This window comes from Chelonus insularis, unplaced genomic scaffold, assembly GCF_013357705.1.
Source record: "Chelonus insularis isolate UGA/USDA-ARS -01 unplaced genomic scaffold, ASM1335770v1 contig_150_pilon, whole genome shotgun sequence".
NCBI lineage: Eukaryota > Metazoa > Arthropoda > Insecta > Hymenoptera > Braconidae > Chelonus > Chelonus insularis.
The window spans coordinates 134,560-160,423 of record NW_023276392.1 but is presented as its reverse complement, the minus strand read 5'-3'; the positions used below and the strand labels follow the sequence as shown (position 1 = coordinate 160,423).

Here is a 25,864-nt window from a genome sequence, read left to right as displayed (position 1 = left end):
TTCTGAAGGCGAGACGACTTATCAGCTTTTATTCTGGTGCTTGCGTTGAGCTTTTAAGTGAAAGGAACTTGGAGAAAATATACCAGGATACTGAGAAAGTTCTTTTGAGATCTTAAACCAATGGTTTCGTGATGATGAACTGAACTTTAACGTAAGTTCGAGTCCGCGAACAAGAAGGTCTTTTCGTGAAAATGACACTGTATATAACAGGCAAGTAAGTTAAAGAATGGCTTAAATGTCGCGTGTAACATTTTTGAAAAGTTGTTAAGTAAAATGCGTTAGTGGTAGAGAAAATTCGAAACTAAACTAGACTCTAAAAGTTTATGGAGAGAAATGACTCCAGTCAATAACATTGGATATTTTCCATCAATAATTCAATAATAGTGTTATACAATTTATTTCCAGACGGTCAATTATTGCCGACTAGCATGCGACAAGAAGTTTCATCAAATGGAACACTAGTACTACATCATGTAGATAGCAATACAGATCGGGGCTCTTATACATGCACTGCGAGAAATAAACAAGGCCATTATGACTCTCAAACAATTCAAATTGAAGTTAAAGGTATGTAGTATTTTTTTTTTTTTTCAATTCAATTAATTAAAATACATTTAAAAATATTTTATTAATTTTCTACATCATTTAGAATTGATAGGTTTTAATAGGTAATGAATATCAATTTGACAGTTTGAAATATTTAACATATAAATGACTAAATAATTCAGAATAATTTCCATTAAAGCAACTAAACAACTAAAGTGAAGTGATATTATTCAAGGAAGTTAACGCAGTGCAAACAAAGTCAGCTGAATTATTTATCTACGATCAATATTTCAAGAAAAGTCCCGTGTGTTTTGTTGATATTTTTTCTTTTATTTCCCTTGGAAAATATGAAAAGGAGTGAAGAAGATATTGGGCAAAAAGAAGAATAAACATGACGAAAATAGTAAAGAAGAAAAAGACAAGAAACAAGAAGCTATTCTATTGGCAACCCCTGAGACCACAAGACATATGGCTTCAGTGTAAAGTCTCAGTAGTTCCATCATTCATAAGGACGCAATTCCCATCTGCTTCTCTTATTCATCTATGAAACCTTCGTAGAGACATCGACTTTTCCATTTCATCGGAAGCCTGTGATCGAACATTATTACTGTCTTTGTATCTCCACATCCAATCGTTTATTATCATTCATTTATCTCCTGTCATTTGAAATGAATCATTTTCAGTCAAATTAAAAAGACATTTTCATGTTTTTGTTCTAAAATCTTGACAGAAGGAAGAATTATTTCTGTTATGATTATTATTAACTTATTTCAATATTCGTTAATGTAATTTCAACTTTGTTTATTTTTAAACAAATTTTCAGTCCCACCCAAAATCGAACCATTTAGCTTTCCTGCAAATATTCATTATGGAGCCAGAGTCCACGTGACATGTGTTGTCAGTCGAGGAGATGGTCCAGTAAAAATAACATGGTTAAAGGATGGTCAACCGTTAAAATCAAGAGAAGCTACGACACATCAAATTGATGAATATGACTTGGCTTTAAAGATACTAAGTGCATCTCCTGCTCATGATGGGAACTACACTTGTGTGGCGAGCAACGATGCTGCTCAAGTATCTCATACAGCACCTTTATTGGTTCATGGTACGACAGGGATATATTCATAGTCAATCATTATCATCATCAACTCATTAATCCATATCTCATCTTAACGAGTTCATCAGTTAACTCCATCTATTATCGACTATTGACTTTTCTTATTTCTATTCTTCATCCTAGCAATCTTGATTATTTAATTCCAATGCCCAAGTTAATTAAGATAATAATAGAACTATCTTATTTAACAATCATTTCCTTCCTGAATTAGTTAAAATGTTTTAATGAAAAAAAAAATAATAAATAAATCTATCTCTGCAAATTTTAATTCATATGAGAAAGAGTGGAGTAAGATCAATCATCTCCACCAAAGTAATCCTATGATAATTAAAACTCCAGCAACTTTTATGCTTTTTAAAAATATGTGAAAATCAGCTTTAAAGCTACCTTTAAATTCATTTCATAGAATATCAGGGAAATTTTTCATAAAATAAACAAATAAATTATGGGGAAGAGATTTTGAACTTTCTACAACTGCCCTCAAAATTTTCTGTGGTTATATACTAGTTGTGGAAGCTTAAAGTCAACAGTCTAACTTGAGCTTTGATCATGAATAGTTCTATTTAAAAAGATCATATAGTTTAATAAATTTTTGAAAGCTGTTTTTATGAAATTCCATATCCTACTTGTTTTAAATAACGAGTAAATAGAAGGTAGAAACAAATACTCAACTTTGATTACAGAGTTGATAAAAAATTACCTGTTATAATTTTGATTTAAAACACCTTTAGTATTTCATTCTTCCTTCTCATCACATCCTTTCCGTCTGTTTTATATGTTCCATATATGCCCGTGAGCTAGTCTATATCCTGCATTAACATTTTAGGTACCTTCTGTTACGCTTTTTTAGACAAATAAATCTGTACAAACAAAACAAGTACAACTTTTCTCTCTTGCAGACTGTCTACGAAACACGAAACAAATAACCCCCAAGCAATTTCATGTTACGTGTTACGTTGACAAGTCGAGTCATAATTGAGACTTTATCTTTTATTCCCTTTTTTATTCTAATATTTACCCAGAGTCTTTTATCATTTATCACGTTTTTCAACACACTTTTAGAAATCCCTAAACAAACTGATTACTTTTATTGAAATATCTGCAAGCAATAAAATCAATAGAAATAAATTTCCACGAAATTACTGCAGTCAATTGAATAAAATGGAAATATTTAAGTAATGAAATTATAAATGATTATTGATGAGTTTTGGTATTGAATAACAGAGTGAAAAATAGCATAATTTATTCAAAACAATCAATAAGCATCCGGAGACCATTCATGACAATAGGAATAATCTCGGTACAAAGAACAATGCAGAGCTTCCTCGTAAATTCACGAGATGGTTGAATAATTATTATTCTCGTTGTTGTCTGGTACACAGACTTGTGAATACAGACACATGAAGCCTAGAAAATGCCTGCGGATATTTCCAGACAGTACGTAACATTCCATTCACACTCAACACACACGAACATTAACACTGCATTGTGAGTTTGAGTGCGAGCATATAGAAGATTATATGAACATGTGCACGTGAGGGGACAAATACAGCAAGCGAAGTAACAAGGAATAACGCTGACACTTCTTTCTCTTTCTTTAGACATCAAGACATGTCGTGGTTACTTGAATTTTTCTGCTCTACTACTGCCTGTTGTTAATCGATCATTTGCACTGTCAACAGTTGAACTTGATCCATTACGTAATTTTTTATATCAGAAAAATTCTCGCAAGAGTTTTACTTTATTTATATTCATATTCTTGTTGCTTTTGAAGACTCTTATCAACTGGTTAAAAATAATTCATTGATAAAATTGAAGCATTCATTTACTAGGATCCAATTGAACCTAACAAATCTTGAAGATCTTAATGATGAAGAAGTAAATTGAATAAAATTCAATTGGATCCACTAACTAATATTTTTATTAAGTTATTTTATTGTGCTGATAGATCATTATCTATTCGACGATTTTTATCTTTTTATGGAAAGTGGAACTTGAAGAATAGTAAAGCTGAATATACTTCAGAAGGAAAATAAGAAGTTATTTTATATCTACAACGTCAGCAAACCAGTCAAGAAATAAAATCATTTCTATAACAATATTTGGTTGAAGTATTTGACGTTATCAGATAGACCCAAAGAGCAAACCTAGAAGGATGATGAAAAATTTCAACCAAGAAATACATGAATTATTTTAATACTTCTTGGCATGTCAATTTGTACCATCAGCAGACATGTTCGTCATAGCATTGGAACCTTTTTATATTACAACTTCTACAATTCAATGAATTGAGCCGTGGGCCATGCGCCGGATACGGTGGTAATTCAATTTTAAGAAATGTAATCTCTAGTCTTCAGCACAAACCAAATACAGAAGGTGTCTGAGATTGTGCCGACTCTACGTTTTTTATTCATTTTTTTCCTCATCCCCTAAAGGTCTTTTCAAGATTGAAATGTTTAACAAAAGCGTTATCACTACACGTGAAAAAACATTCCACGTACTCAATTTCATCTATCAAAATGTCAAAGAGATAAAAAATTTATTTTATTTCATGCAGATACATTTTTTACATTCCAGTTGATATGAAAATGATTATTAATATATTTTATTAAAAGAATTCCATCAGAGACAGGTATTAGTAATGTTAAGAATTTTTACAAAATTTTTATTAAAATTTCTTTCCTGATCAATTCTAAATCAAGTAAGATAGAATTGAATTAAATAATCTTTAAAGTTCCTTTCTAAAAAAAATATTAATTTCCTGATTTTTAAAATAACTTTTACGAGATATCTAAATATTTTTCTGAAACTAATCATAAGATTAAAAATATCAAGGCGTGTTCTCTCCTGCCACAGTGATAATCACCAGAAAAATGAAGCAAGGGAGATGAAAAAATAAATTAGTAGTATATTAAGATAAAATTGAGTTGACGATGGATATTTCTTGTTCCATTACAGTTCCACCTAGCATAGCTCCTTTTAGTTTTAACAAGGATTTATCGGAAGGAGTTCGTGCTCAGGTTGCTTGTGTAATAGAGAAAGGTGACCCGCCATTCACGATAATATGGTCTAAAGATGGTGAACCAATCGCCACTTCATCACCTTCTAGCTTTGGGTCTGCAAGCAGTACTGTTACTCATAAAACCAACTTACCCAATAGCATATCTGGCCTACGTATTACCAGCATGGATGTCCACTCCAGTACCATCTCAATCGACCGTGTTACTGCCGCTCATGCTGGCAACTATACGTGCATAGCACGCAACTCCGTTGCTGAAGTCTCATCTACTGCACAATTAGTCGTTCGTGGTAAAGTAAATTTTACCAAGAGCCAAAAAAATTTGTCAGATCGCACCATTTTTATACTTTTCGCACCACTATGTGAAATGGAGATTTTTGAGGATCCAAGATCATCAACATTAACAATGAAATTACCTTTGTTTTAAATCATTGATGATTTTTTATACCAACTATAGACGGTTACTCTCATGTTGATATTTTATTTAAAAACACTTGAAAATTATTTTTTCATGTCTACTTGCCTTGAGCTACTCTTTATTGAAATTTATAGTATTGCTTTAATAGCATCAAGAATTAACTAGTATGATTATGTTCAATTATTAGAAAATGTCTCTCTTTTATTTATTCCATTATTTATCGTAATTTTTTTTAAAACAAAGATTCTCAAAAATCCCCATAATAATTATTGTTAAATAAAATATTGTTCACATTTAGTTTGTTGTATTGTTAAAAAAATGAAGCAGCAGTAGAAGCTACAGCACAGCCATCAAAGCCAGCGCACAAAGCCATATATTTAATTGAAAAAAAAAAAAAATCAATAATTTCAATTTAAACTAAAAATTAGTCTTAATAATTAAAAAGTGAAAAATGAGTAAACTAAATACTGAAATATTTTGCAGAGCACGAAGGCACATCTATATCTCGCAAAAGCAATACCGCACTAATTGCACACTTTACTTAAGCACTTATTATTACACGCACATATACTTGCACTTACACATATTTATTTAATTCACCAAGAAAAAATTTTTTTTTTTCACTTTCACTTTAATTTGCACTTTCTTATGTTCCTTAAGATATCCGCACCCTTAGGTAAGTCCAAAAAAGTATATTTGTCACTATTTCACCTTATTTGCCACTTCAATGCACCAATTTTTTATATCTCAATGTCTATATTGCAAATAAAATAGTCGATAATTTTATTTATAAATTTTTTTTAGTAGAAAAACCAAGTAAAAGGTATTACAGAAATCCTTTGAGGTGTTTATCATTGTTAATAAAAGTCACAAATAAATTATCTTTCCATTTTATAATAAAATGTTGAACATATAAAGTTTTAATTGTTTTAGTGAACGAATGTTGTATTTATTCAAATGACTTTACCACAACTGTTTTAAATAGTAAACTTGGAATCCATAATAAAAATAAAACATGAGAATTGGCCTCAAAGGATTGTTGGTAATCCACCTTCAAGCCATGTAGTATCAGTGCACTCCATACGAGTTTCGAAGAACTTCTGACGTGATGATCCCAACTAAATGGAAATATTTGAAATACTCAGACAAACGAGAAATTCCTTTGTCATAGTTTTGTATGTGCGTTTATTAAACATATATAACGCAACACAACTAAGCTATCCAAAACCTCAGATATACTTCGAGCAACTCGTGCATTTGCATTTAATTTTCTCACAATGTATTTGACTAACTCTAGTGGTTTTGTATGATATTTACGTGAATACAGTACCTCCACGTTGGGTGATGGAACCACAGGACGTTCACGCACCTGAGGGTATGTCTAAGTTAATGCTTCACTGTCGAGCGGATGGTTTTCCACCACCAGCTGTCACATGGAGAAGAGGAATGGGCTCTAGACCAGGCAGCTATCATGATATTACAAGTCATGAGCATGCTGAAGAGCTCAGAATTCATTCAAATGGTTCTCTTGTGTTTGGAAGAGTCCAAGAGGATCATGAAGGATATTATCTTTGTGAAGCTGATAATGGCATTGGTGCTGGTCTCAGTAAAGTTGTTCATTTGACTGTCAATGGTGAGTTTAAATTTAATCTCTGTTCCATCAAAAATTTCGAGAAACATTTAATTAGCCATTTTGCAATAAGAACAGTAAATAATCCTATATAGAAATTTAATAATAATAATAGTTTATTGGCATCGTAACGTACAGAATCTATAAATTTACATTGACATGTGAAGTTAGCTAATAATCGCAATATATCGAAAAAATGAGCGACTTTTTTTTATTGGTTCTTTTATTTATGCGGGAAATTTAAAAAATAAATTATTTTTCATTGTACATTCACGCTAATTTCTAGTGTTATATAAAATCAATTTTTCATGTAATATATTTTTTAAATTACAATAAAAATTTTTTTTTTGTAATTAATAGAAAATTGAGTCAAATGGAAAACTCAGAATATAATTTTTCTCTCAATTTTATTTACATTAGTGGTCATTTTAAAGCTAGTTTATTCTAGAATAAATTATTTTTAAATCCACAGTTTATTTCATAAATAAATAAAAAGTTTACTGGGTCAAAATAAAAAAAAAAAATTCCACTCATAGAAGTCTCTTTAATACATTACAATATTAGTTTTCATACCGAGGTTTTATAAAAGATATTTTCTTGAAAAAAATTACAAAAACAAAGCTGAATAAAAAAGCTTTCATTCTTCAATGTTACTTTAATAATTTATCATCATCATTCTCTTTAAATTTATCTATATAAATTAAAACTATTTCTCTACTTTTATATTTTCCATTAATATTCATCTATAATTTCTTCAATCATATTATACAAAAAAATGATAAAAAAAAAATTATTGGTCAATTAATTTAATCATCATACGTACCAACAATATTTGTAATGGATTGAATGCAGCAATCAAAGCATGCATTCTGAGTTCCAATATAAATTAATGATATAAGCTATTAATTCATATAGTTAACAAGCAATTCATTATCTCCAGCTCCAGCCCGTATCATAGAGAAACATCGTAACCAAACGGCTCGACTAGGTTCGAGAGCTTCTCTACGATGTGAAGCGAAGGGTGATCACCCCTTAAACATCCTATGGCGAAGAGCAGGCTTCCAATTAGAACCAGCGGTCTCCGATTATCGGTACACAGTGAAGGAAATGAATACCACAGAGGGTGCAGTTAGTATCCTTGAACTCATTAGTACATCTAGAGAAGATAGTGGAAGATATTACTGCACTGCTTCTAACGCTTATGGAGGTGATGAGATGACTATGCATTTGTACATACAAGGTAAATACCATTTAATTATTCCATTCTACTCGACATTTAGACCATTTCAGATTACATTCTACAAGAATTCAAATATTTTTATTCTTCAAGTTGTCTTAAAACTAATTATATATTTTAAATGTCTGACTAAAATCAGATAATACTACTGAATTTTTTTTAATGGGTTTATTAAGAATTCTGAGAACCTAATGGGTTTATTGACTTTGTAAGCTCATCAAAAAAGTGTTAATGAGTACTTCACTTTATTATGCTGAAAATAGAATATTCTAAAATAAATAATACTTAATTATCAATTTAGATTTTTTTACTTACTGAAAAAGTTCATTTTACTTAGAATAAATAAAATATGGTTTAATAAAAAAAAAGTATCATTTTGAAGTTGTTGTCATTCATAAATTATTGAGGGAAAAGTTTCAACTTTATGACTTAAAAATTGAGAAGTTTAAGCTTTAAAAGCCTTTAGAAAGTTACTCCAATACCTTGCTTGATAGAAATACATCTATTTGAAAGTGAGCCAAAATTTTTATAAATTTCAGTGAATCCTTGAAACAAGTTGTCCAGTGTGTTATCTGGGATAATTATCTAGGATAATTTCACACAACATTATCTCTAGGTTTTAGCAATTACCCCTAATTCTCTAGATCCTAAACCATACGAAAGCACATTTACTCATGCAGAAATCACCCAGAATCTTAAAGAGCAGACTCTGTATTTATGGATACATAAACTCATTAAAAGAGATGCATAACTTGTACCATGATAATTTTCATTTCAATAACAAGTTTATATAATTGAAATTTAATTAAAACATTTATCAACAATAAAACTTGGCCAATAATTTTATTAAAATACTAGAATTCAATACCTTAGTTTGAATCAAGTACAGAAATAAAAGTAGTTAAAGGAAGTTTTCAACAAATAAAATATTTTATGATAGAAATATTTTTTTTAATACCAGTGATATTATTTCAGAGCCACCAGATTTTCCAAGGAATATTCACGTACTTGAGAAAGGAAGTCGTTACATAAAATTAGGATGGACCAGCAGTCAAGACGGGAACAGTCCAATAACTCAGTACATTATTGAATATAAAGTAGACGCAGGTAACTTTCAAGTAGTTTTTTTTTCTAACTTTATCAAAAAGCTGGGTAGATTTACCACTTTATTAATATGATGATTTATTAATATATTTACTTCTTTTTATTTTTAGAAGTTTGGCATGACCATACGTTCCACACAACTGTTTCTGGAACCCAGACTTACGGTCATGTGAATGGATTGCGACCTGCTACGAGTTATCAGTTTCGGGTATTTGCTGAGAACGAATTGGGTCGTAGTCAAGCGAGCGATGTAGGTATATAAACCTAGACCCCGTAAATTAGTTTTTAAGCCTCTTCCGACAAGCCGCGGGCAACTGACTTTATCGATTCTTCCCCTTGCAACGATAACCGAGAATATTACGTCTAAAGACTCTGTCTCTCTTGTTCGCGCCTTCTCTAAAGCATCTATAATGAAAACTTTGCTATATTGAATGTAACAAGTTAATTGAACTATTCTATCCAGATTCTCGAAGTAACAACTGATGGAGAGAAGCCTGGTGGACCACCACGTAATCTCAAAGTCGAACCAATTAGCTCAACAGATTTCAAAGTCACTTGGGACCCACCAGACCAAGACTTATGGAATGGAGAAATTTTAGGATATCATGTTGGCTTTAAAGAGCATAGGTTTGTCTAATTTCTACTCTAATTTGGACTATGTTGATCTAGATTTTTGATTGGATTCCTTTATAAAGACAACAATTTCTGAGAAAAATTCATTTCAAATGAAATAATTAGTTAATTTTATATAAAGGTAGAGATACATTGATGCAATGTTGAATAAATTTGATTAAATAAATAAATTACATCAATTACATCAGACAAATTATTCATTTGAATCGATCCAATAAAATATAATTAATTAATTCAGGTAATATTGTGTTCATTCAAAAACTAAATAATTGATTTAATTTATCAAGCTTCAGTGAATTTAATTGTTAATTTATAACAAACTTTACTCTATATATATATAGATTAGTACATAAATCAATTTTGTTACTAAAATAGAACTTGTATATTAATGAATTATTTTATTATATTTTTTGTAATAAATTGTTCACAGCTCTTAAAAAATTATTATTGCTACATGATAGAGTAAATTCGTTTTTATGGAATACTGAGGAAAAAAAAAACATTTTAGCAATAATTTAACTTATTTTTGTTCGTAAATTTCAATTTTTCTATTTCTTTTATTGTAAAAAGTCAATATTATATATATTAAAAAATTTAATAGGCTATCAGCAGAACAATATACGTACAAAACGGTAGAAGGTCGTCCAATATCTGCCAGCGCAACTCTCGGGTTGGCCCGAACTGCTATACCAGGTCGTGAATGCCAGCTGACAAATTTAAAGAAGTACACACAGTACAGTGTAGTAGTTCAAGCTTACAATGCACTCGGCCCGGGACCAATGACTGCTGAAGTTGTAGCAACAACTTTAGAAGATGGTAAGAGAAAAAAATGGAACGTATTTCAGCATTTATTTATTTTTATAAAACTTTTATGAAACATTGAGTCTTCACTAGGCACTAGATAATCCAGAAAAGTTTGTCCTTGTAAATAGTTTACAAAAAAAAAATTATTACATTGTTTTTTACTTTTTTTTTAAAGTTATTTGATCCTGAAATTAGTTAAATTTTTATTTAAAATAGTTTATAAAACTAAGTAAAGCTAATAAAAAATTTTATAAGCTACAAAATATTTACAACATTATTTGTTAGTTAAAAATTTTATATGAACGTAAAATATTAAACAGTTTTTTTACGTTAAGAGAGCAATAGATCTTTTATATATGGTAATGAATATTAATTGAAATACCTCATCAACTCTACAATAATTTCAGTGCCAAGTAGTCCACCCCAAGATATTCGGTGTACAGCCCTTTCATCCCAATCACTCCAAGTATCTTGGGAAGCACCCCCAGATACAAGCTTGAATGGAATGCTCCGAGGATTCAAGGTGAATTGGGAAAGCATGGATTCTTTAACAGAAACACCAAAATATGACACAAAAATAACTGCAGCATTAACAGTTGTGATAAATAATTTAGAAAAATATACGAATTATTCAATCCAAGTAGCAGCAATGACAAAGCCAGGTGATGGTGTTCCATCAGCTCCAATTTATTGTAGAACAAAAGAAGACTTACCAGAAGTTCCAGCGAGCATAAAAGCAGTAGCCAATTCAAATGAATCAATTATAGTTTCTTGGCTACCACCTTTGAGGGCAAATGGAGTGATAACTTCATATTATGTTTACATTAAAAGTAATGAAAGCGATGATAAGTGGTATAAGCAGACGCTCAAAGCTCACAAAACTAGTTATAGAGCTGAGAATCTTCACAAGAGGATTCAATATTCATTTCACGTAGCTGCTGTCACGTCAGTTGGTGAAGGACCTAAAACTCCATCTGTTTCTGCTTCTCCTTCCAGTCATGGTAAGAGAATAAATTTCATAAAAAGAATTCAAGAAGAAAAAAATAAAAAGCTATACAAGTATATAATAGCATTAAATAATAACTAATTACATTTTTATTTTATTCAGTTCCAGCTGCAATTTATTCCTTTGGAATGAGTCCAATTGTCCCTTGGAAACAAGATGTAACTTTACCGTGTCAAAGTGTTGGAAAACCGTCACTGCTATGGAAACAGTGGGGCAGAATTGTAAAAGCATCAGGAAGAATTACGATTCACACTGATGGTTCGCTACAGATCACTGATCTTCATAGAGAAGATAGCGGCAACTATACTTGTCATGTGGAAAACCAACATGGATCTGATCAGATTACACATAAATTGATAGTCCAAGGTATGTTAAATTGATGTTGATAAAGTGAAAAAAAGATTTGTAACAGCTAACCAGATTTATCAGCAATTAACAAATCTCTTGTTCGAATTTAACCGAATAAATTTCATTTCCGCATCAAATGATCATTTATTGTAAAGGTTTTACATCTGTCAACTTATTTTAAGTTACTATTGAGTTTAATTTAATTTTAAATTCAAGCTAATAAATAATCTGTTTTACTTAAATTATCATAACAAATCTAATTACTCACACACTTTCTTACTTAAATATATATTAATGGGATTACTAACAATGATTTAATTTTTCTCCCAGCATGTTGCAATTTTTAGAAGAATTTAATTTACGTAGAAAAAAATTATCTTGATACATAAATTTTATTTTTAATACTGCATTTTTTGAAAGTACCATGAATTTAAGTATCTGAATAGCAAACTAATGATTTTATCTATTTGCAGTTCCTCCATCTGCTCCACTTCTCCTTGCTACCAGCACAACCAGTAACTCTATCAGTGTTCAGTGGAAACCCGGAGACGATGGTGGAGCTGTTATAAGAGGCTATATTCTCCACTACAAGCGCAAGTTTGGAGAATGGGAGGAGGTAAAAGTCTCACATAAGATAAATGGTCACCTCCTGTCTAAGCTCTGGTGTGGTACTGAGTACCAGATTTACCTCACCGCGTACAATAGAATTGGCATGGGCTCCCCGAGCGAGTTTGTTAAAGCGACAACTAAAGGCTCCAAGCCTGCCAACTCACCCGGAAGTGGAGACAAGTTCATCACTGTCAATGTATCTTGGATTGTTTTACATTTAAGCAACTGGAATGATGGTGGCTGTCCTATTACATGGTTTGAGCTTGAATATAAGAAGAATGGAGAGGAACTGTGGACTCTTGTGTCTAATAATATTGAAGTAAATAAAATAAAAAAATATTTAAAACTTTTTTATTTTCACTAAAATTATTTTTTGTGCATTAAAGTGAATCAACTAATAAATGAATCGAATTTAGAAAATAGACCAATTATTTTTTCACGTTCAAAAGAAAAAGTTGAAATAAAAAAGGATAATTTTTTCAATACAAGTGCATATTAGATATGTAAAAGTTTTACATTTATTGTTCATTCTTTGGTCTATCTATTGATCTATTGACCCTATTTCATGCACAAACGATTCATTTTTGCATAAAAAATTTATCCAGTTTCCTTTTTTTTTCTATTCAAGGATCATGAATTTATTATTGTTGTATAGTTGAATTTTCTTTAACGATTTCATTATAATGAAAAATTTTTTAGGTTCAAAAGTCATACACATTAAGTGAGCTCCAACCAGGAACAACGTATGATATACGTGTAAGAGCTCACAATAATGCTGGATCATCAGTTGCCGAGTATAAAATCACGACACTCCAGCCTCACATCACCACGACTCAACCCACGGTGGAAATCGATCAATACATCCCCCAACAATCATCAGTTTTACCTGATTTAAAGCTTATTGTTCCACTTGTTTTGTGTTCTTTCGCGATTATTGCTGCTGCTGGTGCTGTTTTTTATTGTTTCCGTAAACGTGAGTACAATTTCCACTCGTTTATTAAAAATTACATACAAAAGAGTGTTCCAACAATAATTGCTCATGTTGTTAACTGTTGTTAATTTTATAACAACCAATTATTCAATGGATATCATTTAATTAATCCACTCTTCAAAAACAGGTCCTTTATTAGGTGAAATAGGAAGTCTTCATGATGCTCAAACTGCCGCTGCGCTGGACAATAAACAAAACATGGAACAACGAGAACAATATTATGCCACTGTTAGAAAACCTTTAAGATCACCTATTCATGAAATGGGCACTCTTGAAAGAATTCCTGGTGAGCGTTGACGTCTTAATGACATTACTTTTCAGGATTTGCTATCAGCAATGTACATCATTCATAGCAAAAATTATTTTTATATTTTTTAATTCATCAATAATTATTTTTTTACTCACCTGCCATGCTTCGCATTAGCTTTTAATTCCACGAACACAATTGTTGACTACTTATAGAATACTCCGAAGACATCTATCCGTACGCGACATTCCAGTTGAAGGAAAGCGTACCAGCTGGAGGAGACAATCGTTGTGATTCTGCTGCACCGTTACAAACATTTGTTTATCATGATCCAAGGCTTTCAGCTGCGGATACTCTTCAATTACGTGAGGTGAATATTTCAAAAAAGCATTCTAATATATTTTTAAAGTCATACCAAATTTTTTCCTGTAGTTCAATAGATTCCTTTGCACCTGTATACACGCATGATAATTCATGAAGAAGCCCTTGAATCCTGCAGAAAAAATCCTTGCTGAAACAAAGACATAATGAACTCATGGAATATGTTAGAGACCCTCGGAATCATTCGTAAACCTTTCATAGTACTCATTTCATTACTCTTACCATAAAACATCAATTAATTGATCAATGAATGAATTAATTGATTGCAAATAAAGAAACCAATACCAGTAGATAAATCATTAATAAAAATTGTAGCTCATTCGTCGTCAGTAGAGACTCAATCATTACTTCTAACACGACTGCTGGTCCCTCCTTGCTTCGTTTCGCAGTCAATCCGCTCGCATACGTTAAACATACAACATAATTCATCATCCAAAGTGAATGATGTTCTAATGAGAAATATTAGTTGACAAGAATGAGAGAGGATTGAGAACTAAAATAAAAAGGACACGATGACGTTCCGTTATTAGATAAAATTATGAATGACAATTCCGTCTGATTGCAGTCGGATTGCAACCGGTACACTAAGGTGCGCGGAGGCCGTTCGTCCTCTGCACCATTGCATAAAAGTCACAAGGCCAATCACGGCAAGTCCGAGTCGGAAGAGTACGACACCCTGGGCTCGGACAGCGACACGGAAGTCGGGACCAGCAGCCGAACTGAGTCTTCCAATCACCTCGTCGATTCGCACCACTCGGCCTTTGCAGCCGACGCGCGTGTTCACAGTACGACGCTTCCTATCTTACTTTTTTTTTATTTATAGATTTTCTGTGGTTAAAAAGTAAATATTTGATTTTTTAACTATTTTTTAAATTATTAGTTATATTATTTCAATTTTTATTCTCATTCTTGTGTTTCTGAATATTATTTTAGCACAGTATAACTACCCTCAATTAATCTTTCTAATTATTAACAAGCTTAATCATTGAAAATATTATTTTGATCATTATTTTACAATAATTTATACTTTTTCTATACAGACTTCCTGTACCATGGACCAGAATCTAGCACGTCTACGGAACCCTCACCGATTTTTGAGAGAAAATCGTTTCCTGGAAGGGGACGACCCAAGTAAGACTCTCATTATTTTATAAACCTAAAACAAAATAGTGTAAAACATAAATTTAATTGATTACTTAAAATTCATGCTATAAGAATTAAATTCCATGACTTACCATGATCAATAAATTTAAATGCTGATTTTCTGATCAGCTTATTCTGGACAATATTGATTTATTGGAATCTTTTTGCAGGATGTTACAGTTGGCGCGTTATACCGGCGAGGAGACCCGTACAAGTTTCGGGACAATCCCCAGGCCTGGCAATTCCAAGCACCAGCCGAGCAATAGGATCAGGGAGCAGCAGCAGGAGCAGCGGGGGGATGCAGGATCAGGAAACCTGTTCGTCCCCAAGTTGGACCCACCCTCGGGGTTCTCCGACGCGCTTGAGCTAAGCGAAGCTGAGTGTGACCTCGATCGTGGTCGAAATAACCAAAGAAATAGACGAGATTTCGTAATTGCGGTGTAAATAATTGTGCAAATGACTTGACTCAACTACAAAAAAAGTCATCAACAAAACGAATAAAAAATTCCTTCTTTATTCCACCAACCCTGTTGTCGAAAGTATGCAACAATTGTCCTTTTTCTGATGTGTTAATATAAGATTGTTCGTTCACATGCTCACATTTTGAATTAACGAATTGACTTGGACGACAAAAATGAAAATTAATGTAATAAATATGAAGATGAAAAATGACTAATATTAAAATATAAATGTAAAGTTATAAAATAACAAAAAAGAGCACTGCCATCGTTTCGGCGCGTGTGGCACTAACTTTTTAACCATAAAAAAAAATTTTTCATGTCTGGAATCGGCACTTTAATTAAAAAGAAAATTAATAAATCGAGTTTTTCCTGTTGATATCGTATATATTATATAAATATACTTTATTATATATTATATATATATATTATTTACCATGAAAGAAAAATTGACACTTTTGTGTTTTAGGTGATTGTAGATTATTTATATTCTATTTACTTTGTAAAATATACAATATTGATTGAAAATTACTGTTTATATGATTGCATAATCCCTTTCACTGTATTCATTTTGTTTTTAAGAATTTTTATGAAAAAATTATTAAAGTTCTGAAAGATACAATTACTGTCATCTTGCAGTCAATATAAACAACAATGTAAGATTGTTTCTACTTTACCAACATTAGATAGTTTATCAATTCCGTTTCGAGTCTAGCTGAAAATTGGAAATCCACGATTGTAGAGGTCTAAAATAAAATTGAAGACAAAACAAACATAAAATTCAAACACTATTACTTATCTGACTCCAAAAAAAACAAACAATTAAAAGCTTCTGTCTAGGTAAAGTTAAATTAATAATTGTTCTAAATATAATAATTAATAATTAGATGTCCAATGAAACAGCCAACAGAAATTCAGCTCTTAATTTACTGCAATAAACAATACAGTATACTCTCGATGGATGTTTTAAAACTTCTCATTCTAAGTTTCATTTGCTTTTATTCATTAAAATACAGAACGCCCTTGCTAAATTGCATCGCATAAAACCAGACATAAATCTTATTTTATGTTTACCAAAAGGGTTGCGCGGAATCCGAAGCATGCGCAAAATTATTATCCCCAGTTAGACACTATTGGATACTATGAGCGGTGGTGTCTACGGTGGTGGTAAGTAGTTGTTATTCGAACATTTGTTCACATAAATAATCGTCATACAAATATATAAATGGTTGCACATGCTCATTGAATAGATGAGGTCGGCGCCATTATTTTTGACGTCGGACATCAGAGTCTTCGAGTTGGATATGGTGGTGAAGATAGTCCGAAAGCTGAAATTCCAACGAGTCTTGGGGTATGGGAGGACGCCCACGACAATGTTGATTCAACTCAATCAGCCAAAAAACGATACAACATCGATGTTACCGCAATTCAAGTGCGACGAAAAGGTTTGCGATTTTAATTGTATTTATTGGCGCGAATTTAATTCAAAACTTTCAATAATGTTTACTTTAATTTTTAATACATAATGTGCTAATGAATTTATAGACATGGAGATAGTTAATATGATGAAGGATGGAATGATTGACGATTGGGATATGTTTGAACGCTTAGCTGAATATACATACAAGCAAAGACTCCACGCCTTACCTGAACATCATCCGATACTTATGTCTGAAAGTCCTTGGAATACTCAAGCGAAGCGAGAGAAACTTTTAGAGCTTATGTTTGAAAAGTTCAACGTTCCAGCAATGTATATTTGCAAAAACGCCGTCCTTGCTGCTTATGCAAATGGAAGATCCACTGCGATGGTAGTAGACAGTGGAGCAACACATACAAGTGCTGTACCTGTTCATGATGGATATGTTATTACCCAAGGTATCGTAAAAAGTCCTCTTGGTGGAGATTTCATTACAATGCAATGCAGACAATACTTTGAAGAAAAAAATATTGAACTCGTACCAGCTTGTATGGTGGCTAGCAAAGGTAATTATCAATATTTATTTTTTTAATTATCATCTTAAAATTTTTTAATTTTAAAGATGTTGTCCGAGAAAGAGATCCTCCGCGTTGGACCAAAAAACCAGGACCTCAGCCAACCACTTCATGGCTCAATTATATGGTTCGAGAGGTTCTCCAAGATTTCCAAATGAATTGCTTACAAGTCTCAGATTCTCCATATGATGAAGATGTAGCCAATTCTTTACCTCTAAAACATTTTGAATTTCCAACTGGATATAATGATGACTTTAGTTCAGTTAGACTGATGATTCCTGAAGCTTTGTTTGATCCAAGCAATGTTAAAGGTGTTGGAGCTAGTATTCTTGGTGTAGGTCCATTAGTTACCACTAGTGTGGGAATGTGTGATATGGATATAAGGCCTGTAAGTTTATTTTTCAACTATTCTTCCACTGTAGCAATTAATTAATTTTTATCACCGTAAAAAATGATGATTTTTTCAGAGTTTGTATGGAAGTGTAGTTGTCACAGGCGGAAACACATGTCTTCAAGGTTTTAGTGATCGACTAAATAGAGATTTAGCCAGTAAAACACCACCGGTAATTATTTATCGATTTTATTTATGTGATAAATAAAACTATCATTGCACTATTCATAGTAGAATTGATGAAATATCCTTCAAAACCAATGTTGTTAATCAAAATAATAACGAGTATAATTTTGTTTCAATGTTACATCTTCTATTCTAAATTAATCTCGTTCAGTTAAAAATAATTTAACATTCGAAGTTTCGAGACGTGAATAAATGCAGAAGGATAAGAATAATTTTTACAATAATTTTCGATGACGCATTTTCACATGAAAACTTAATTGTTTATAAATGAATTAGTTTTATCAGCCAATAAGGCATTCAACATATTCAAGTGAATATATTTTCTTACGAAAATAATACGTTTGTTACTCGAGAAAATGATTTACTATTGAATCATCAATTTTATTTATAATTTTCCAGAGTATGAGGCTGAAAATAATCAGTGCCAATAGTCCAAGTGAACGTCGTTTTGGAGCGTGGATTGGTGGCTCAATACTAAGCTCTTTAGGATCATTCCAACAAATGTGGCTCTCTCGTCAAGAATATGAAGAATCGGGTAAAGTCATACTTGATAAATGTAATTAATTATCAACAAAAAAAAACCTCAAACGTAATTTTAAATTTTATCGACAATGAACATGATGATCTCATCGTTAATCAAAATGACAACAAAGTATTTAGATAATAAAACAAATACAATTAAGGTATTTATTAGTGCCAATTATTATTTTGTTTACATAAATTATTTTAAAAAATATATTTAAAAAATATTGATTTTTTTATAAGATATCAATTTACTAACTTTTATAAATTTTTATGTATGCTTCAGGCAAACGGGTTGTGTAATTGATTATTACTAATGATTATTTATAAACTATTTAATTAATTTAGTAGTTTTTTGTATATTTATAGATAAAAAAAATCGTAAATCAAAAAAAGAAAAATCTCTATCATCAACATATCTAAATAGCTTGAATGTATTTCCATTTATTTACCAAATGAAATAGGTGCTTCAACAAGGCTTAAAAAAGGTGCTAAACATAACAGGCATAGTTACTCCATTTAGGTGTCCATTAAATAACAGCTTTCATTTAATGTATTCAACCAAAATCAATAAAATACTGACCACGATAGTATTTAACTATCATTCGGAATTATTGTCGATATTTTATCGTTAATTCCTAATTTATTAAATTATTAAAGCTATTTTCTAAGTCATTATAATTTTTCATCAAAATAATAAGCGTATTTTCATTTAAATACACTCAGTCATACATTTCTGTATCTGTACGATGTGTAAAATATATCTATTAAGTCTTTCATACAGACATGATTTCGTTGTAAATCTCTTCTGCTATCCCAAACCTGGACGGGTATGCTAGTGAAGAAAAATGAATAAGGTATTTACAATAATACCTTAAGTATGGTAATCTGATATATTAATTTTTAACAGCCTGATTATCGCAGATTTCTATGATGAAGTTTTTTTCATCAATAAATGCTCATCGAATTGGTCTAGGAATTCTGCAAATTGCTGCATGAACTAACATTGATAGCCAGCCAGCTAAAGTTATTCCTAAGGAGTCAGCCATTGTCGCAATTCCTAACGAATCTTTAAGATCCTCCGCTGGAATCTGAAATTAAAATTATTACGAATTATAAGACTCTTAAAAATCGTTGAATTATTATTTAAAAGTTCATACCGTTTCAGCCATATTAATAAATGTGTTTACGTAAGCAGCACCACCAAGAAGACCTTCCCAAAGAGTTAAACCAAACACAATCCAAATACTTGGCATATAGAAGAATATAGCCTCAGTTGCAAACAGTATGATATTCAAAAACTGAAATAATAAAACGTTTTATTTATTCTCTTTTATAATCAAGGTCATGTTGAATGCAGTAAAATAAAAACAATATATGTCTTTGTGATTAATACAATCAATTACCTGCAAGACAGCCATTAACCAGACTCTTTTAAATGTAATAAAACTGGCTGATGATCGAGAAATAAATACTCCAATTTGATAATCAACTTGGAGCCATCGATATTGATCGGCATAATTCAACCATATATTATCAAACTGAATAAGTTCATGCTAAAAATAGGAATGAATATTGTTCATTATTTATGTTACTGAGAAATGAAGCACATAAAGAAATGAAATACTCACCAGCCCTTGATTGATAAAATATTCAAAAAGATAAACCAAAGAGAGAGGAATAATATAGATCAATAATCCAGGTACAAGTTGGAATTTTTCTGATATAGATTTCTTAGGAATAGCAATTATTTCCTCTTGACTACTGATACCATATTTTATAATTGATTGTTCTTTGGGATGTGGTAGAATAAACCAAAATGCAATAGCCTCCATTGCAGGTACAAGTAGCATAACAAGTAACGTTTGTTCTGTATTCATTATCATCCTCATTCCTGCATAAGAAAATGCTCCAGCGATTCCTGCTCCTCCTGTTCCTGATGACCATGCAGCAATGCTCTCCCTTAAGAAAATGAAAATGATTAATTCAATAGAGTGACTTATTCTTCACAGACATAATTAACAATTCAAGACGCATTGTTCACCTTCCATATTTATGACTGTAGCTAATGAGTGTGACCTCTCCCAGACCTGAAGAAACGGATGTGAGAATAACGCCAAGTATTGTTAGCCATGGGGTCGTAGCGAAGGCAACTGACAGAAAGCCCATGATCTGCGCGATGATACACAAAGCCAAACGGAAACTGCAACGTCGAAGAAAGGCGATCTTGCTGAATGAAACGTTGAAACTTGTTTCGCTGAACCACACGAATCATCAACCACCACCGATGGTCGTGGCCCCGAGATTGTGGTACAACTTTTTATATCTGCAGATAATAAAAATCATCGCATTTTGCGAAATATACTCACTTAACAAAAAACGGTAAAAATGGTACCGTAATTTTGATTAACAAACATGGCATTATATCAGCCAATAGAATAGCACCAGTTGAAACTTCATTACAACCTCGTGGATTTTCTATTGTAAAATTTGTAAATGCTTCTGATTTTGATGCACCCTAAGAAAAAAATTATCTATTAAAATCATAATAATCAATAAAATATTATTTTTTTATTAACGATTAATTTAGTTACTCGTTTTGCAATACCTTAATGGTATTATGAATAAAATCGATCCTGTAACATTTTTAAATTCTGTTTATTAATGAAGTTTGAAAAATAAAAGTGCAATACTGAATAATGTTTGGATAATGTAATTAATTTTGTCATAGTAATTTTTCGATAAAAATCATTGGGATTTAGTCAACAATAGTCAAATGAAAAATCAAAACTTTACTGTTCGAAATGATGTGGGTGATAAAGTGAGACTGGATGAATGAATTCTCATAAATAATTCGAATCGTTAATCAACTCTTTCTGAAAATACAAAATTGGTTAATAAAAATAATAATAAAAAATATATTCAATAATCTATAAATAAATAATTGAGCACAATCAAAGATAAAATTATCAACCCTTAATCCGCCTAACAATGAATAATGTATGATGCAATTACGTAATACTCCACCATATTCAGGTTAATCTCAAACCTCCAATAACTTGTCTTTGATAAATCAAATTAAGTGCTTACATGAAAAAATATTTATATCTACTAGACAATAAAACATGATCTTATAAAAACAGTACATAGACTTGTTCTACTTACTGGAGGTTCAAACCTATCTTTCAAGATATCATGTGCTGCACTCAACATCACAACATATCCATAATTATTACACAGTCCCAGGATCCAAAATGCTAAGAAATTTCGCCATCTCATCGCCTGAGTCTCATTCATCTCGCCCTTAATAGTGTGTGATGCTAAAACATAAAAATATTTGAATGATATCTCTTTATTCATTATCATGTTAACATGTTATTAAATTTCAATCATGTTTATCTCAAGTTGTTATTCATTCAATCGATTAATTCAAATTAAAAAAAACTCGATTCAATCAATAAGTCAATTGTGCTACATATTGGTATTTCTTGTTTACTTTTAATACATAAAAGTTCAGTTGCCTAATTAGATTACCACATGACGTCATATCTTATCTGTATGTTGATCAATATTGATAGAAAAGCTTCTGTAAAATTCTCGAGTGAAGTTTTTAGTTCAAAAAAACTACCTATTGATAACAATGATGTAAAAGAATTGTGTCTGCTACAGGAAATTATTTATACAGTTGGTGAGAAGATAAGCCACCAAATATTCCTATTAAGAGTAGATTATAGAATTCTTTATTGATGAAAAATAATACTGAATATTTTAACAATGAAGAAACTTGGATTTTGGGTTGATCATGATGAGCTAACTTTGTGGCTACTTTTCAGCAATAAAGAAGACCTATATGCATAAATGACTGGAGAATTGTGATTGCACCGATAATAATAGCTCCTGAGTCTGAAAGTTTTAAAGAAATAATTGAGATTCCAATTGAGGATAACCTGTGCTTCATTAAAGATAATGACACTTTAACAATAAGAACTCTAATCTTAGCCAATGTACCTCAGGTGTGTTTAATAGTCCAAACCATTCTATTAAATAAAAGTAGAATCATTACTTGCATTTTGAGTTTTAAAGTGATTATTTCATTACTACCACGTTTTTCTTTCCTTGAAAAAATCTTAGAATTATACTATTTAATTTTAATGCACAAAAAACAATATTTATGTGCAGAAAAAACATTTCTTATCTCTATTATTGGAAAATATTTATCACTTAAAGGTTTTTCATGAACATAATTTTGTTGTTAAGATATTTAGACATCATAATTATTTAATAAGCACTTGTTGAACGATAATATATGGTATTAAGAAATTTTTTAAAAATTGTTTAGTTATTTCTATAGAACTATAAGAAATAAATTCTTTAGTATTTAGTATTATGTATGGTTCCTGGTAAATAATCTAGAATGTCATCTTCCTAAGGCATCGATGTCATGGGCGAGGATACATGTAGGTCAACAATCAGATATGGGTGTAATATGAATGCTAAGATAGTTAATAATAGCAATACGGATATAATTAAAATTCGTATCACATTATTTACGTGCTAAAGTTAGATAAACCCTGAGAGTCATTGGTCAGTATACTATAAAAGACAATCAATGGTGCGTGGCAAATTTTTTTGATTGAATTTACATTTATAACATTGAGCTGAGACAGCACATTTTATGATAAAACATATGAAACAGATCAACATGACTCAGAGACAATGGAAAAGAACTGCAGAATTGAAAAAAAATCTTTACGTCTATTTAACAGTCATTAGTGTAAGAATAAAATGGATGTGAGAACATAAAGGAGTTGTTAAATTGTTATTTAATATTATGTAATTTTTATGCGAGTTTTAATAACAAGCTTTTAATTTGTTAGCTATGAATATTGATGACGTTAATATCAATTTTTCAAGTTCAAACTGCTCAAGAAAGTCACTAGATGAACAATTAAATGGATCGCTGCTGGTTGATGAGACCAAATAAATCTAGACAAACAGAGATTCGTTAAGCATAACGATTTAAACTAGACTAATTATTATCTGGAAAGTTCTAAACAAGAGAAAAGAAGTAGTTCAGACAAAAAGTATGAATAACATATCTACAACTACTTTATATGGAATGGAAATTTTCAAGATTCATGTCTGGATGATCTTGTTGCTATCATCATTTTTTTTCATTAGTCTTGATTGGAATTTTGTAATTGATACTTATATTATCACATATTATTTAACATGAATCTTGATATTATCAATTAAGTAATCAATATCTGAAACAAAGACAATTGATATCATGATTTGTTAATAATATTAAATGAATCAATTAAGTTTTTTTACAATCAATAATACTATAATTACATTCCATAAGAAAACAAAATTGTGAATGTAATATATTCAGTGACAACTTATTTTACAAAGACATGTTTTGTTATTTATGTATTACATATTAATGAATTACTCCAAAGACTATTCGAATGCTAATGAGCTTATAATTATCAGCTGAATTATAAAGTAGGTTTTCTGTTTTTTTTTTACAAAGATTACATTAATTAAAGTCGTTTTATCATTAATCACTCGTTTATTTAATCTTTTTAGGAATTGAAATTAATATTATTGTTGGATTAACTCTTTATAAAAATATAAATTAAACATTGACTTATCAACAATTTCAACATTTGAAGCAGGAAAGATCATACTAGTGATTCAAGTGAATCTCAGTTATTTTGGTCGACAATGAGATCAATCACTCATACTATTATAGTTGAGTAATTTCCATAAATAAGAAAAGGAAGTCTAGCAAGATTAACAAATTTTTAATAAAACGACCTTTTAACATTTGATATTTGCAGAAATATTGAAATGACGATAACACATGAAACTGGTAAAGCTATGATTGGCAGGACAAAGTTAGTGAAAGTTGAATTGTTTATCAATTTAATTGAATTAATAACTGTTATTTATTGTTGTAGGATATTTCTGATAAAATAACTTGTTATTATGATATTTGTTATTGTTAAAAACAAAAGATATGTTTAAAAATATTTTTGTTGTAAAAAAGTCTTTTTTTTTAGTTATAAGCAGTGTATAAATATAAACATTACTTGCTTTATTTTAATCTAGTTGATAAAAGGAATGACATGCCAGTGAATTTAATTTCTTCGAACAATTTTAAAACTTGTAATATTACACATTTTAAAAGGATGACGCTCAGAATATTCGAGAACATAAGGATATGTTTAAGGAGAGAGAAAGAAAGCCTTAAGAAAGGGAAAGGAATAGTACGCGGTTCAATTTCTTTCTCTAAATAAAATGTTACATTTTTAATTTAATTATTCAGTCTAATAATTCAAATAACAACTCTGAAAAATAAAATAAGTTCAAAACATTATAATAGCATGTTGGTATAAATTTAGTAAGAGTTCAAGTTGCAGTAAATTTTGTTAAAAAAAACTTTCTTTACCTTTGACAACATTCATTCTTGATAAATAGTTTGTTAATAATCAATTAACAATATATGTAATATAAGTATAACACGAAATATAAATTTTTATTGTGTCTGCTGCAAAAATTCACACAGTATGTAAATTCACGACGCTTAATTCAGACACATCCAACCGTATCAAATGCAACGCAGACACTGACGGTCGTTATCGTTACTGACTATTCCGAAACTGCCAATCTCTATATAATATCTAGCCTTGTGGAAAAGACTGGGGTATCTTCAACGTAGCACCATGCGTTTCATTTCACGCTATATAATTATCGATTGATTACTTAATGTGTATTATTAGTATCCCTTAATATAATTCTCTATTTTCAACATATCGGTTTATCTATTTTGAGAATAAATAAAAAATAAAAAATAAAACAAGGATGAGAAAATTTTGACTCATATGTGTTATTCTGGTGAAACTTAACCTTATTTGCTTGAACTTTGACGACATGGCAAAAAATATTTATTCAATGGTTCAAAAAATACTTGACAAGAATTTTTCTTTCGTCTATTTCAAGTTTTATAATCTTTTTTCAACTGCAAAAATGTCCATGGTTTGAATGTCCCTCCATTTGACACTACAAATTCAATT

The 25,864-nt window shown here is 30.7% G+C and overlaps 3 protein-coding genes across 8 annotated transcripts in view; 2 read left to right on the top strand and 1 right to left on the bottom strand.

The window, feature by feature from the left end:
* Positions 1-16,058, top strand: part of LOC118063819 (Down syndrome cell adhesion molecule-like protein Dscam2) — a 138,429-nt gene extending 122,371 nt beyond the window's left edge. For 3 of the 6 annotated variants that reach the window (XM_035077979.1, XM_035077980.1, XM_035077978.1), the window contains 17 exons: positions 406-567; positions 4,622-4,972; positions 6,428-6,733; positions 7,671-7,970; positions 8,943-9,074; positions 9,182-9,321; positions 9,535-9,698; positions 10,306-10,520; positions 10,916-11,509; positions 11,617-11,880; positions 12,336-12,790; positions 13,171-13,444; positions 13,590-13,748; positions 13,925-14,079; positions 14,656-14,875; positions 15,131-15,221; positions 15,404-16,058. In XM_035077979.1, coding sequence (XP_034933870.1) covers positions 406-567; positions 4,622-4,972; positions 6,428-6,733; positions 7,671-7,970; positions 8,943-9,074; positions 9,182-9,321; positions 9,535-9,698; positions 10,306-10,520; positions 10,916-11,509; positions 11,617-11,880; positions 12,336-12,790; positions 13,171-13,444; positions 13,590-13,748; positions 13,925-14,079; positions 14,656-14,875; positions 15,131-15,221; positions 15,404-15,677 — 4,256 coding nt within the window. In that variant the 3' untranslated portion in view covers positions 15,678-16,058. Of the gene's footprint in view, positions 1-405; positions 568-1,369; positions 1,652-4,621; positions 4,973-6,427; positions 6,734-7,670; positions 7,971-8,942; positions 9,075-9,181; positions 9,322-9,534; positions 9,699-10,305; positions 10,521-10,915; positions 11,510-11,616; positions 11,881-12,335; positions 12,791-13,170; positions 13,445-13,589; positions 13,749-13,924; positions 14,080-14,655; positions 14,876-15,130; positions 15,222-15,403 lie in introns of all 6 variants that reach the window. The other 3 variants (XM_035077981.1, XM_035077982.1, XM_035077983.1) reach the window with 3 other exon arrangements.
* Positions 16,059-16,791: 733 nt separating this feature from the next.
* LOC118063869 (actin-like protein 6B) lies at positions 16,792-18,897 on the top strand. The gene is given in 6 exon segments (XM_035078065.1): positions 16,792-16,858; positions 16,942-17,136; positions 17,237-17,674; positions 17,731-18,071; positions 18,151-18,246; positions 18,660-18,897. Coding segments are annotated over 6 exon segments (1,302 nt in total). The 3' UTR covers positions 18,825-18,897.
* A 301-nt stretch (positions 18,898-19,198) lies between these two features.
* Positions 19,199-25,379, bottom strand: Cln3 (CLN3 lysosomal/endosomal transmembrane protein, battenin). Its single transcript, XM_035078061.1, has 8 exons — positions 25,240-25,379; positions 21,948-22,102; positions 21,152-21,300; positions 20,827-20,985; positions 20,414-20,744; positions 20,189-20,338; positions 19,943-20,083; positions 19,199-19,873 (listed from the first exon to the last, which is right to left on the bottom strand). Exons 1-8 carry the CDS (start codon positions 25,253-25,255, stop codon positions 19,742-19,744), a joined length of 1,233 nt encoding a protein of 410 aa, XP_034933952.1. The 5' UTR covers positions 25,256-25,379; the 3' UTR covers positions 19,199-19,741.
* Between the last annotated feature and the right edge of the window lie 485 nt (positions 25,380-25,864).